Below are 15,851 nucleotides of genomic sequence, written 5' to 3'. Positions count from 1 at the left end.
TCTCTTACTCAGGTAGAAACATTTGTTCCTTCAAGCAAGAAATCATCCAAACTAAAATTCCCCGTGGAAGATGGGGAGGAAGGAGCCATATGATGGAAGGAGCCATAGGATATACCATCTTCAGGATCCTATTTCCTTCCCACTGGGAGGACAAGTTGCAAAGACTTTCAAAGGGGCAGAGGGGCTGTGTTATGAAAGGCAGCACAGAGGGCCTGAGGCTTTGCCTGGCCAGGAAAGTCCAAAATCTGGTAAAGTCCTTTTCTGAAGGCAAAAAAGACAGCAAGCTCCTGCCTGTAGTATCCAGTATACAATGGCAGAACTGCGTTCCTGTACTTCTGGGACAAGTGTGTAGAGCTGTACCCCGGACAGTGCTCTACAGACAGGGGTATACGTGAGCATTTCAGTAAAAAAAAAAACACTAAGGAGCTGGCTAGATAAACAGCATAGTATTCCAAGAAAAAAATAAGCTGTCCTTTGCAAAAGAAGATACTTCAAAGACAGAGAATTGCTTATCACTTTCCATTAATGCTTGCATTTGATACCTTCTTGCTGGATGCCTGTTCTGCTCCTTAAGCCCGTAAGAGCAGTGGGGCAGCACGGCCTGTTCCTCAGCATTTGCACAGGGTCTTATTAAGTGAAACCCCAATCTGAGCTCATCCCTTGGTGCTGCAGTAATACGTACAAGGAAATGATATTCACACTAGACAAATAGCTACTATAGTTTTGGATACAAGGAGAGCAAAACGCATGCACTTGTTCGTAAACAGAGAAATGATTCCTCTGATTATGGGCTTCTTCCCTGCTCATTACAAACACTTGTCAACTGCCCACAGGTATATCAAGATTACTCATCACCAACTTAACAGCAGGGTGATCCACAGTAGATTCTATAATTTAGGTTTAAAGTTATTACAGCAGCATAAGTCAGAAGGATTAAATGAGAAGGAGTGTATGCTGAATCCAGGAAAATATTATATGCAAATTGTGATTATTCATGACTGAGTCACAAAAAGGATGTATTCAAAATCCATCATGATTTAAAGATTTAACAATACAATGCTTTGCATTTATGTAATGACTTTCATTGGAGGATCCTGAAATGCTGAAGAGGCACTGAGTTGAATGCAAAATAATGTTGGTCTTAGAGGGGCTTTGGATGCATTTCTTCCCAAATCAGCAGCTAGTAGGGGGTGATGCACCTGGAATTGCATTGAGGGGTAAGCTAGAGGACATAGGAAGAGTCACCAGAAGCCTAACAGTCAGTAAAACAAATCTGGACCTTCAAGCATGGGGACAGATAAGAGTACGAGGGGAAGTCAGAGGCATAAGTTTTACATGTTAGCATGTTACCTCCCTGGGAGCGAGCATCCCCAGCCAGCACTTCAGAGGCTGTGTGTGTCTGCATGCTTAGAAGGAGCAGTGCCAGGGAAAGCTGTCATGTGTCATCATTAGCACACATCAGCTACTGCTGACTCAATTATCTCTCCACAACACCTTGCACATCAGTTATCTCGCTTCACAGCAATGGACAAATGGATGGGAAGGTTCCCTAAAACAGTGGCTCCTGAGGGTTTCCAAGACATAAGAATAAAAAAAAAATAAAATAAAATAAAAAAAGGAAATTGCAAACAAAATAATCACACAAACATGCAAAATAAATGGAGAAAAAAGTAAGAATATCAACATTCAAAACCTAGTTTATTTTGAAATTGAAAGCTGTTGTGAAAAGATGGCACAAGACGATACTTGATGGTCTGGGGAACAGAGATAGATATGATGCATCCTCTTTTCCCCAAGGAATTTCAGCCTCCATTGATCCTGACAGATGCATTTCTAATATCTTTTAAAACATCCAGTGACAGGGTCCTTAAAATTAGATCCAAACTCTTTCTTCTGTCAATTATCTCACAGTGACATCTGTGATATAAAAGAACTTACAGATTTATATATATATTTAGATTATATATATATTTAGATATTTATTCTATTATTTTAATATAAGTAAATTTATATTTATTTATATCTTTTTCTTAGAATTTTAATTTTCTAAACATATTCTTTTGTGTCTAGCTGAGAAAATTCATTGAAATGTTTACACCACTAGGCCAACCACTGTGGTGAACCTTTCTTCCAGGAAAAAAAAAAAAAAAAAAAAAAAGCATTCTGATCCTAGAAAACAGCCAAAGTGGACAATAGAAACCCACTGGACACTGCTGGATAGGACTGCTTTAGGAACACAAACGTGGCTGATGCTGGGAAAAGTATAATGCTTTGCACTCTCTCAATTCCTAAAATATTTTATAATGTAGACTGTTGAAATTCCACATCAGTATGGTCTTCAAAGGCCAAGCAAGGACTAATATAGTAGCCAGTCCTGAAAGACCTATATGTTTGACTCTCTTCTGCACAAGGAAGGTGACAAGTTCTTTCAGGCAATATGTGCATGTGGCTTTTTGTTAGTCGGTCCAGGTCCCAAGGAGCCATGCTCCCAGATTCTCTGGGCCAGCCTAATCTAAGACATTGTTATAACAATGTCTTACCAGACATGCAGATAACCTATCACCTATGGACAACAGACAGCTCTCAGTATATCCTCTGCCTTCCAGAGTGCATAGGCACCAGTTTAGATGTCTTTTGGCTCTTGCCTCAGATGCAGACCACACAGGATCTAAGAAATGATGGCAGTGGCCAGCCAACTGGATTGGCATGCAGTCCTCATGGTGACTTCAGACACATGATGCAAAAGACTTACAGAGATTTAACACCCTGTAAAAGCCTAGAAACCACTGACAAACTGATGGATCTTCCTCCCTAGCTGCAGAAAGAACCACAGTAAATTTTCAGAGCGAACAGACATACTGGACAGTTTTGAATTAATACCTGATACAAAGGCTTGTATTACATACCAAATAGAGACTGCGAGGGAGAAGTGGGAGCTGCTACCAGTATTGTCACCGGGACGTGTCAGTGCTTGTCCCAGGGCAGAGTTTGATTCTCAGCAATCAGATGTTGGAGAGAAATTCTCCCTGTTAACCCCAGTGCTATGCAAATACAGCACATCCCAATGGTGAGCTCTGATGCCAGTGGTGTCTTTGTGATAGTTCCCTATTAGCTATGACTAATAACCTGATCAATAGCCACTGTTGTGAGACAGATGGGCCCATTACAATCAGAGATGTTCAGCGTCTGGCTCTTAACTCTTAACCTCACCCAATATAAAATATTCACCAAAATTCTGTGTTAGACATTGGCACAACCCTTTTTCTTTCCCTGCCATTAACAAATGTCAGGCTGCAGTGTTGTATACCACATCCATCTCACCACAATGGATGCCACATTTGTTGGATGTATTGTTAAAGAAACAGTATAATGGATCTCTTTACAAAAATCCACTGTGGAGCTTATGGGTAAGTAAAAAAAATAATAACTTGGGATGTGTTTCTACCTTATTTTGCTGCAACAGTTAATATCTTTTTGTGAGTTCCTCTTCAAACCAATGTCAGGCACAACTCGCACTGATGAAGTTTGGCAGAATTCAGCCTTGTATTGCTAAATGACAAAGAGAACCCTAAGACTTGCCTGCCCAAAGAAGTAAAGGTTTGTGGTTTGCTGCGGCCTGGTGTGGAGGAGGCCGCAAGCCTGACCCCCAGGGCCAAAGGTGGCACTGTAGTGATGGGAAGGGGAGGACGTTCACAGGGCAGGGGGCCTTCTCAGGATGCATAGTTTACATGCATCTTCAAACCATGGTTCTACATGTACTGGAGCGAGTCAAACCTGAAAATCCTCTTATTTCAGCAGTCCACATAAGGACACGCTGCTGCTCTTCCCTGGGTACAGGCTACACCTCACTGTGGGATCCAAGCATCTCCAAACCTTCCTGATGGAGCTTTCAGCATGGGTGGGATGGGGAACAGTGAATGCAAACATGGCATACACATCTCAAACAGAACTCATCACTATGAAGTTACTTTCTTCTCTCCTTTCAGATAGGTGCACACACAACCTGGTAACTCCTTCCCGTCTGCACATGGATATTCTTCTCACATCCCCTTGAACTATGGGGTAATTTTTAATGCCAGGGAATGGTCCAGTGCAATTTGCACAGAATTTTCACAACGTCCTCTCCAACAGGACACAGGTCTGGCATACAGTAGCAGAAGAAGAGCTGCAGGAGGAGAACCACCAAGAACAATTTTCCATCCATTCCTTCCTAAGTCTGGGCTCGCACAGCAGTGAATACAGCAGCACCTGGTTGCTCACCTCCTCACTGAATGCAGTCCATCTTACTCCTTCCATCTCCCCATATTAACTGCTTGCTGGCTAAGTTGTCTGCTTGGCCTCCTGTGGTACATTTCCGTTTTTTCCACTCACCTCTCACAGAAATAGCAATTGCCTGGCAATAAGTGAATCCCTCATGCCTACGTCCCCATACACAAATACAGGCAGAGGGCTGCTAAATCCAAATGGAGGTACTGCTGCCATCGGGTTTCAGATGTATCCCACTGACCAGAACAACAAGGAAAAAGAAAATAATGGTAAGAAACTATGCACAAATGTAGTTTTCAGTTATGTTTCTGATTACTTTTATTAATAATTGAATATTTTAATACATAATTCAAGCTTTGCCTGCAGTTTATACTATCATCAAAAACCCTTATGGACTGGAATCAGGCAGCACGTTGTGCTCGTGCCTTCTGTGTAAGCATTGTGCTTGCACACAGCTAGAGAGGGGATTGCTGGGCACCAGGACTTTGCCCTGCTGGCTGCTGTTTCTCCTGATACTTTGTGTCTGGAGCAATCCTGCCTGGGAAGTTCTCCTTGGATTATTTCCAGTCGCTTTCCAGATCTCATTCAGCAGCAGCATGGTCTGTGTTAAAACATAGAAGGTGTAGGTGTGAACCAGCTCTGCTCTGCTGTCTTTCATTGCACCTCCTCCAGGGATTTTGTGCCATGTTCCCCAGCCTCTCACCTGAGTGCTGAGGTCGAGGCATCCCCATGGTTTGGAATCCAGATCTGAGTCCAGATGGTCTGTGCAGCCACAACCACAAGGACAGGCTGGATGACCCACACCTCACAGCTTTTCAAAATCAGGTTCCCAGTTCTTCAGACTGGGAATCATGTTGGTTATAGATAGAGATAAGAGGTGAGAGAGACAGGATAGAAAGAAGAGCAGTGCTCTGTGAAACGGAATGTCTTTCAAGCATTTTATTTTTTTTTGATGAAATGTCCAATATACATATGTACAGACAACGATTTTAATCACCAGAGCAATTCAACTGTACTTATGCTGGGGATAGAAGCTCTTAGACTTGTAGTTTTGGGGAAGATTATTGGTTCACTCAAGAGACTGACAAAATAAGACTTCAGCTTTCTTCTAATTAGATCAGATAAAGAAAACAGTTAGATGAAAACATGTGCAGGCTTCTACTTGCAGGGGGAGTTAAAAAAAAATCTGAGACAATTGATAGGGCTTTTTTTCTTAGAAATTGTGATTCTCTCCTTCTCTTCTTGCCCTTCAGCTGGAGCTACTTACACTCTTGTACATATACACAGCCTCATCCTTGTCATCTATCCATTTCCATAACAGTCTGGGCAATCACAGTTCTGTTCTTATTTCATTCTTTGGCTATAACAACCTCAAGGATAGTAGAGAAACACATTCTTAATACTAGTATGGAGTAAACAAAGATGTACATTTTTAGGGCTTACTAAGGTTTGATGACTTTTTATCATCTGGCCAGACATTTTCCAGTGGAGCAGCTACAGACCACAATGTATTAGTCAATTGTACTGGATTTCTGCAGTAAAGTGGATAAGGAATTCCTCCTAGAAATGTGTAACCAACCCTGCCATCCACAAGGGAGCCAAATGGAGTCCAAGAGTAAATCTGAAGGCAATGTTTTCATGCTATCTTTTACACATTTGAATAATGAGTATTTAATCTTCTGTAAAAACAGATGAAACCTAAGCAGTAATGAATATTGAGTGTAAATCTGATACAGCACTTAAATGATTTCTGCAACCTGCAGTCCACTCAGGATGTAGAGATTTCATTATAATAGCCACAATGGACTTGGAATGTAATATCTGTAATGAGAAGTAATGTGATTGATATAGCTGAAAAACAGATGTGTTTGGAGCATACACACTCTTCCTCACATCTGGGATTTTTCTGGACACTTTCAGTAGCTAATACTACACATTTTACCTTTACATTTGTAAACAAAGAACTGTGATGCAGCTGAGCAAATCCATTTGCTGAGGAGAAAAAAAAAATGTGACCAGCTACCGAAAGTGAGTAAGCAGGAGGCCTTTATCACTTTAATGTATCACTGGATGAAGCATTTCAGAGCTAGAAAACTGAAAAAGCAAGAACAGGCTTCCATGACATATAGTCATAACAGAGAGCATTTCTGGTCATGAATACAGATCTGTGGTATCCTATAATTTAAGGTGCTGGAGCGCAAGCTAAAGATTACATGATGCAGCTTTCCGTGTTGGTGTTATTCACCCCTCACTTAGACTAACATGGATCCATTGATTTTGTTGAAGGTATTCCTGTTCTGTACCAACCTATATTTATTCAGGAGAAAACTTGAGCTGAAGGTCTGACACTTTTAATACTTTTACAGTATTTGATAAACTTTAATATAATGAAAATAAAAGAATCAGCTGGCTTTATATTTATTCTAGACATGCTCAATATTGGGAATCTATTCCAACAAACTGGAATTATCAAATAACTGAATGATCAAGTCTTCTGAAAAACAAATCTGTTATTTGTAAGTGCAAATACAATTAAGGGTCCTAAAGTTTTTTTCTGTATTATTTAAAATAATTGGGATTGTCAGGAACAATCCCCTCCACTCCCTGAGAAATGGTGGTATTTGGAGACCTGTAAATTCTGTTTTCACTGTTGTGAACTTTATTAATTTGTGAACCCCTAAAAATTTCTCAGTAAGGTGTAGGGTCCTGTGTAGAGTCTTCAAATACACGAACAATAAATTTACTTCCTACTGTTGAAAGCACTGCCTTAGATATATGAAGCGATTAAAATATCTTTAAAAGAAGCAACAAAAATGTTTTTATTATGATCCAACATTCAAAGCATATTGATGTTGTGCATTTACCAGCCTCTTGATGGTATTCTAGACTCAAAACTAAGAATTAGTCTGAGAGAGACAGTGCTTTCAGGCAGCAGGAGGCTTTGAGATCTCAGTGCTGAAACATTTTCTGTTTATGTTTTGGCTAGTGTTTCTCTGGGTCTAAAACTTTTCTCAAGTTCATTGACTTGCATCCAGAAATGTCATTAGCAAAAAATGCTTAAAAGGATTCTTCCTAGGCCTGGCTGACCACAAAGCCCTGCCTTGAGAAGTGGTCACCTTGACTTCCTCTGCTTCTGGCTCCAGCTAAAAACCCATCTCAAGGTATCTGAAGATGTGAGAACAAATCCTACCTAAAGTCATATTGGTGAGTATCTGTTGATTTTGATGAGGTTTTCACAAGGCAGCCTGGAAGAGGACCTTCTCTCATGCCCTATGAATACTTGAACACATGTTGTAAAATCAATCTATACAGACAAAATAAATAGCCTCTTAGAATCCATTATCACCATTATGGCTTCTTAGACTAAAGGAGTATGATAATGTGTTTGTACAGCTAATCAGTGTAGCATTCCTTACTAATGTTTCCTGAGTAGTTACTGTATTGGAGTGTTAATCATGATTGTTCTGATTATCAGGAATTGTTCTTAAAAAAAAAAAAAAAAGCAGGATAAATACTTTCTTCTGATAATCAGACAGACCAAACATGAAAGGAAAAAAATTTAATGCTTTTTTTAATGCTTTTTATACTACCAAGTGTTCGTATTTGCTTAAAATTTTTGAAAGACTGCTTTTCTGAAAAAAAAATAATATTTTCAAATAGCTTGACTTTGTATTTTGAGCAGTGACATTTGCTCATATGGCACTTTTCATCTCCAGAGCACCGAGCCAGAACATGGACCTGTGTTGATCCCACCAGTGAAGGATCCGGACTTGCTCCTGATTTTTGTGCTGTGATAGATACACCTAGGAAGATAGGATCCCATTCCTGCCACAGCCACCAAACACACTGCTGCCATTGGGTAGCTGGATTTGGACATGCTGTTTTGGCAGGCGGGGAACCTGGTGCAGGTCCAAGGCAACAGAGAAGTCATAGTTAGCAGTAGGATCACAACTCAAGAAATCTTGATTATGGTTCAGGGGTTGTACCCCAGTTAATATCCATCGCAACCTTTAAGTAGTGTGGCTGCTGCAGACAAATCATCATATTCTTCCTTGCACCAGTCCCGGTGCTACAAAACACTTACTCTGTTATTACGGAAAACATATTTAAAGCCTGTCGTTGATTCAGGGCCTGCAGTCTTACAGGCACTATGTCATTTATCTTCCTTGTAAGTGGGAAAAATTCCTAGACTCTATTTTTTCTCCGTAGAAACTACAGAATAGAAGTCAATGAAATTAATGAAAAGCACTGGTATCATGTGGACAAGAAGAGGGCATATATTCAGCCCTTTCTTCAGCCATTCAGTCTAATGGGAAATAAGCCTGCATGTGAACTGCGTGACTGGGGCCAAAGCTGGAGATCGGATTTAATGCATCCACAGCCCAATCATTTCACTCAGGGAGCTGTCAATCACCAGAACGAAATAGAAAAGGTGCTGATTACCTGGGCCAGACTTTGCTCTTATTTGTGTCCAGCAATCTCACTGGTTGCACCTGCTTCTCTGCAACTGCAGGCAGAGCTTGGCCCTGTGTCCTCAGTTCCCTGGGTTGTCTTTGAACCAAAGGAACAACACTTAGAGATGGGCATTTGGAGAATTGCTAATGGCAGGAAATTCCACAGTTCTCCTGACATTAAGGCATTGTAAACACTGAAAGAAAAGAAATCTGTGTTGTGTGGTTTGTGGTTTTTTTTTTTTTTTTGGCGTGCAATGCCTAAAGCCTTATCTCTCATTCTGTCAGGAACCAAGGACTATGTATACAGATGGTGCAATTTATTATGTTCTGTACTGTGACCAAGTGCTGAAATACCTTCAGGAAATCACCAGAAAGCCTGAAAAGCTTTGCTGTCTCTTGTGACTCCAGTTCAGTAAAACTATAATTGAATGAGCACAATATATTAAGCACTATATGTTACACAGTAGACCTACAGAAAAGGACGCCATCTTTTTCAGCATCATTACAGAAGATATATTTGCTCTACAATTACTGCCTGTACCCAATGTCATGTTGTCTCTCTTTCTCTATACTCGAGCCTTAAAAACCCACAAGGTAGGGATTTACAAATAAATGTCTAGCCACAATGGGACTAGTTCAAGTCAGGTGTAACTCCATTAAATTCCACTATATTGTCCTCATTTGTAAGATGTTGCTGAGCCCGATAGCCCTGACATTTAAACCAGCATCTGTTGGGATTGAAATGAATGGAGATACAGTGGCGTGAAAAGAGAATTTTAGCCCTGTATTGGCTGAGGGGTTAATGCATCTTCATTCTTGTTCCGCTGAGCAGGTTTTTATGAAACAGATTATGAAACTTTGCTCAGTGGGTGCCAGAAATAGGGGGAAAAAAACTAAAATGCATGTCCTGAAACCCAGACATTTCTGGGTATGAAATATAAAACTTGAGCCCAACATCTTATTTGAACCCATTTGTTTACTTCATTCACTGAAGTGAATTCATTTACTCATTCAAACACTGAAAATAGGACCACTGTGCCGCTGACCCAACAACAGACACTTACAGTCATTCTGGTGCACACCAAGCCCAACTTGCAGCAATGGCCACCATTCACAGAGCAGAGGTTTTGCTCATAATCGCTTCACTGCAAGCAAAACCATTTCCATCTTTGATTTTCCAGCCTGTTACCTCCCTGCACGGCCATGATATTGGGGGATTCTTTATCTACATCCCCACAAGTGCTATTATTTCAGCGTGTTGTGCTATTAATTTAATTTATTATTTAATTAATATTTATTGAAACACCAACGCCACGAAGCATCTTCCTTATGACATCCCAGACCCCGGGCTGGGACACGGAGCTGACACCTGGGGCCTGTCACAGGAGAAGCTTTTGCATCACTTTGGGGCAAAAATAAACAAATACGTAAATAATTAAAACTAAAACACGATTATTATTTTTTTTAATAAATAACAAAAAAGCACGCCGGGCTGCAGTTTGGGACTCAGAACCCCGCAGGACAGGCATGCGGGCTCCCCGAGCCGCCCCCGGCCCGGTGCAGCCTCCGGCGGGCGGAGGCCGGGAGGGAGGGAGGAGAGCCGCGGGGAGCCGGGCGCGCAAGGGACTGCCTCGATGGGCTTGAAAAATCACTGCAGCAGCGGCGGCGGGCAGGGGGGCGATGCAATCCCCGGGCTGCGCGCTGCCACGCCGCTCTGCCCGCCTCTCCCGGCCGCCTCCGGCAGCTCCCGGGCCCTCTGCCCTCCAAAACTTTCCCCTCGCCCCTCCCCGGGGTGCGAGCGAGCTCCGGACTGAGCGGTGAGCGCCGGCCCCGGGAACCCCCGGCGCGGTTGGGCGGGCGGCCGGCGAAGCATCCCGGCAGGGGGCGGGCGGGGAGGGGCGGAGGCACGGCTCCCCGCCGGGCGCTGGGTTTTCCCGACCACCCTTTCCCCTCCCCACCCGCCCACCTCCCTCGTTCCCTCCCTCCCTGCCCTCCAGAATTAAAGTTGGGACGGTGGCGCTCCGGGGATGGGTGCGAGCCAACGCCTCTGCCGCCGGCTCGCTCTGCTCCGTCCCCAGGTCGCCCGGAGCCCGCTCCCCCGCCCGTCCGCCCAGGAGGGATGCTGCTCCGGGAGCTGCTGGGGCTGCTCCGCTGCTGCTGGCCCTCCCTGCTGCTGCACTGTGCCCTCCACCCGCTCTGGGGCTCTGTCCAGGTAGGGCCGCGCTGCTGGCACGGCAAGGGGCCGGGGGACGGCAGCAGGCAGAGCCCCCGGGCGGCCCCGAGGCGGGGGCGGGCGGTGGGGGGCGCGGCGGGGGCCCCCGAGGCGGGGGAAGCCGCGGCTGGGCTCGACGCGGTCCCCCCGGTGCCCGCGATGCGGGACCAAGCGCGCCGGGCAGCCGCGCCCGGGCTCCGAGACCCCGCGGGCGACTCCGCGGTGCGACCGGAGCCTGGCGGAGTGGGACTTTTCTCGGGCCACCGGCTCGGACAGCGCCTTGCGCTGGAGATGGAAGAGGCGCCCGAAGGAGGCGCGCACGGAGCCCAGCTCCGGAGGGCTGGTGGTGGTCGTGGTTGGCCCGTGGGGGTTTGGTGACGGTGGAGAATCAGGGGTTCTCCGGGCGAAAGCAGCTTTTTGACAACTCGGACTCGTGTGACCTTGGTCGCGGTGTGGGGTGAACAGGGAGATGGACTGAGAGTGGCCATCCAGTTTGGAGAACCAGACCAGCAGCAAAGCTCAACTCAAATGCGTCACTTTGATATTTTAAACTTTATTTGTAATATATGTCTTCAGAGGAGTGATTGATGAGCCAGCCAAGTGCTGTTCAAGAACAGAAGGGTTGCAGTTTCTTGGAGAAAACACAGTGGAGACTCCACGTCTTTGACTCCCTGTTCTAAACTTAGTGGCTCCCAAGAGATTAAATAGAGATGTTATAATATCTTGTCTCTTGCCATGAATGACAAAGAGGATTTGTGCTCCTTGCAGATTAAAATGAAGAGAAATACAGCAAAAACGACATCTTTTAAATCAATGTCCCCATTGTAAAAACCTGTTCCGCCACTACCACTGCTGTCCTGCTCAAGTATTCAGCTAGCTGGCCATAAATTAAAACTGTAACTACATCTTTAAGGGAAGTGCAGTTGTGTAAAGAGAGATGCCTTCTGAAACCTCTCTCCTGTAATCACTCAGTCAATCAGGCAGATAAAAAAAAAAAAAACTTGCATAAACATCTCTCTGCAAACTACTTAGGCGATCTAACCTAATCTTTCAGAAGTAATGATGTTTAGTTTATAACAATTGAAACAGGCTCTGAGAAATGCAAAAGCCAAGGGGTCCTGCCTTTCCATGCAAAAATTTGGAAGTTTTGTTGTCCCATTCTTCGTCCATACCTGTGTTACTGCCTACTGTTCTGTGTAAGGGCAATCAATAAATCTCCTCAGACTCAAGTTTTTTGCCAGCTTCTCCCAAAACTCGGACGTATCTAAGGATCCCAGTGGCATGTACCGATGGAAAGGACAGGTGTGGAGCACTCACCAGCATGGAGACCTTCCTGTGACCGAAACTCCCTTGTCTTTGAGTCCCTCCCATGACTCTCTTCCCCATGTTGAGTCATAATCCTTGCTCTTACCTTCAAAGTTTTGCAAGTTGTACTCTTCTTGACTAATCCGTGAGTGTCCCATCTTGTCACTCCCTGTCCCTGCTCCATCTACAGCAGCCGTCGTGTTTTGTCACTTCTCTTCTCCCAGCCCCTCTTTACCCGTTCGTCTGTGCTATGACCTACATGGGGCACAGCCTTCCCTACCACGTCTTGGCACTCCCTCTTCAAGCCCTGCCTTGGGACACTTAAGAGAATCAGTCAGATACTAATCAGACGAGAAACATTTATCTTATTTAAAAAAAAAAAAGGAAAACATCTTTTTTGTTAGCCTAGTAGCCAGAATAATGACAGGAAGGAAGGGACGATTCTGTTTGAGGCTTTTGACATAATTTAAAAAAAAAAAAAAAGATCAGTAAGTGTTGTGATAAATAATGGTGTCACATTTTTTTCTGGTTTCATAAACATGGATTTGGATTAACTCTGATGTGAATTATGCAGAGCCATTCTGGGATTTACACGGTGGCATTGAGACCTCTTCCCTGTAGACTGCTTCCAAGAGACAAAGCTCTTGCCATATCAGCAGGCTTTTAGAGGTCTCTGTGCTTTTTCAGTCAATTGCACTTTTCTTTTCAAGCTTTCCTCCTTTTACCTGATTCACAAAGTCACAAGAGGGCCATGCTGTGGGGACCCTATTAATCCTCTTTCCCCATCCCACTCTGTAAATCATGCTTGTGAACTGCTGCAACCCCATGGGACTCTACTGAAATACCAAACACCTCTGAAATACCAAACACCACATGCAGATTTGTTTTTCCACTCCATGCAAAGCAGGAATAGGACTATTGTTTCTGCAGGAAATCTTGGATTAAAAAAATGTGTCACAGATATGAACCTCAGCTGAGAAACTACAAAGGGAAACCAACATTTACCACTTTTTGCTTGCTTTTCCCTGGACATTTGTGGATCAGACTTCCACTTCCATGAATATTTAAAGATGTTTGCCTTTTTGCAAAGTATGTTCATATCAAAGGCACAAGTCCATAAAGTCAACTCTATTTATTTTCAGAGCAGGGAAAAATATGCATCCCCTTGATATCCAGGCAACACATGTCCAAACTGACAGACTGCTGAGTGTGTTTAGAAAGCCTCATGCCAAACAATCAACCATGTTTTAGAGAGGCCAAGGAGACACGTGTTCATGGCACTTACAACAGCTGGGCTGGAAGGTGCAGATGTAACAGCTGGGGAGCAAGACCTGTTTGGTCCAGAGATGACCCCTCGCCAAGACAACATCTGTGCCATGAGCTGACTGGCAGTCTGGTGGGTGTCGTCTTGGTCATCATCTGCAAAGTGCATCCAAAGCCATTCTGGGGACATACTGGTGTCTGGCAAAACAAATGGGCAGTAAAGTCTGAGGACGGACTCTAATTAGCAGACTGGTCCAGAGAGAGATTAGGCTCTTTCAACATGCCTTTTTTTCTCCTGCCATCTCATGTAAAAGCAGCTTACCTTGAATTGCAGACAGTGGGAAAGAAACATGGAGTAATTTATTTCATCATCCTCCGACAGAGCAAGATTGTTCCCTCAAGCGTATTTTCTAGTGATTTGTTCTGCTTACCTTTAGAAGACACAAATAATAGCCTTCATTCCTTTCATAACAAGACTAATAGACATCAACAGTGGGATTTTTTTTTCTTGAAAATTAGCCAAATGTCTTTTCCTTTTTCTTAATTCTGTCTTTCTACTGTTAGTTAATCTTCCTGAAACAGTCCTTGACTATTTCTCTCCCCCTCAAGACCCTCAAACTCAATTTTTGTCTTTCCTTTTCTTGCCAGATTTCAGCCAGTTTACAATATCTTTGCTCTTGCATACTAACCCTCTAAGACAAACCCCTGGCAAGGTAAAATCTGTGTTCCCACAAGTATCTTCTAGCAACCGGACATTCTACTGAGTGAGAAGGGAAGGGAAACAAACAATTTTGGTAAATGATCAGACTAAGGTATGGGGAGAACAAACAACTCTTTTTTTCAGGAAAAGTACACAGAAGCAGAGAGCAGCTGGGCATGTGTAGGGTTAATCTTGTCTGCAAAGTAATTGAGAAAAATATCCTCTGGTTTCTGAGGACACTCTATTACCAGCCTAAGGTAGAAGAGCCTCCAGGGATTTAAAAGCAGTCAATAGTCTAAAAAAAGACCAAGCAAGCCTTTTGGTTCTGGTTGATATTAAGTTAGAGCAATAAGTCAGCATAGCTTTTCCATACCAGCACGGTGTTCAGACTCATATACACAAAGCTGCTTCTGGTCTGCATAGGAGGTCGGCTCCAAGCCTGCTGAATGTTATTCTTCCCCGTCTCTGTTCTCTCCCACTTTACTGGCTCCTGCAAGACTGCAGCGAGCCATAGCATTTAGCAACTGGAGAACCAGGTAGGGAGCAATAATTAGAGCTGAGTGTTAATACTTGCTTCTTTATCAGTTGCTGGGGCCAGTGGAGAGATATTGCCCTACTTGCTCTGTGAGCACTGCAGGTGCTGTCCCATGGGTCCAAGCCAGGAGAAGTCCTGGGTGCTCTTCCAGCGGGGGTCCTCTTGGACAAGCTGCTAACACCACAGCCCGACATGCAAACAGCCTTGGAAGAGCTGAAACAGCATAGAGGATATTTCGCTGCCTGTGATCACTTACTTTAAAGATAAATATACCTACTTAGCAGACAGATTTATTATCAGCTATGAGGGATTACGAAGCTGAGTCAGTTTGATTCATTAGAGCATTTGGAGAGTTTGTGTAAGTTCCTGGAAGCTGTCTGGGATGGTCTTTAGCCATCCTCTTGCTGTTACCTGATGGCGAAGGGGAAAGTTGGAAGGCACTTGTACTGAATTTGTTTTTCCCTATGTTTGGTAATAGATTTTGACATGCTGTTTAAAGAACTGAGCCTTCTGCCTTGTGCAGTGCCAAGCCATCCTTCCAACTCAGTTGCGCGTAGCTCTTTCTATTCTTTTCTTCCCTCTCTATAATATTTAATCAACAAAGCCCTACCGCCATTTCCCCGAGGCCAGAATAATACATCTTTCTGCATTTAGAAACCTCCTACGCATGTGAACATGTCTTTTGTGCTGTGATGCTGTTTTAATTAGCCACATCTCTCTTGTTGGCCAGCAATACATGAAAAGACTGTGTGCAGCCCTCCTGCAGCCAGGAGGTGCCCAGCTGTGGGCCATGGGAGAGGCTTGCTGGCCATGCTGGGGGCTAGGGGACGAAGGGGAGAGGAGATGGGCTCTGCATGCCTGGAGCTGGCAGGGGAAGGGAGGCAACCCTGGGTGGCTGTGGGGATAGATGAGGACGCAGAAGGGGCCTACCTAAAACAGGTCGGAGGGGCAGGCATGAGACATCCTCTTTGTAATGACCAACGTGCCATGGAAAATACATAATTCAAGAATATGATGTTAGCCTAAAACTATTAGGACAATAGCCCTCCCAACACCAAACTGTACAAGGCAACAGTTGAATGCTAGCGTCACTTCCCTTGGCTTCAGTGAGACACG

The 15,851-nt window shown here is 44.0% G+C and overlaps 1 protein-coding gene across 1 annotated transcript in view; it reads left to right on the top strand.

The window, feature by feature from the left end:
• The first annotated feature begins 10,839 nt into the window (after window positions 1–10,839).
• Window positions 10,840–15,851, top strand: part of PRIMA1 (proline rich membrane anchor 1) — a 48,512-nt gene continuing 43,500 nt past the window's right edge. The window contains exon 1 of the mRNA XM_035539717.1: window positions 10,840–10,932. Within this exon, the coding sequence (XP_035395610.1) occupies window positions 10,840–10,932 (93 nt within the window). The remainder of the gene's footprint in view (window positions 10,933–15,851) is intronic.

Source organism: Cygnus atratus, chromosome 5 (genome assembly GCF_013377495.2).
Source record: "Cygnus atratus isolate AKBS03 ecotype Queensland, Australia chromosome 5, CAtr_DNAZoo_HiC_assembly, whole genome shotgun sequence".
Classification (NCBI taxonomy): Eukaryota; Metazoa; Chordata; class Aves; order Anseriformes; family Anatidae; genus Cygnus; species Cygnus atratus.
This window is presented reverse-complemented; position numbering and strand designations above follow the sequence as displayed.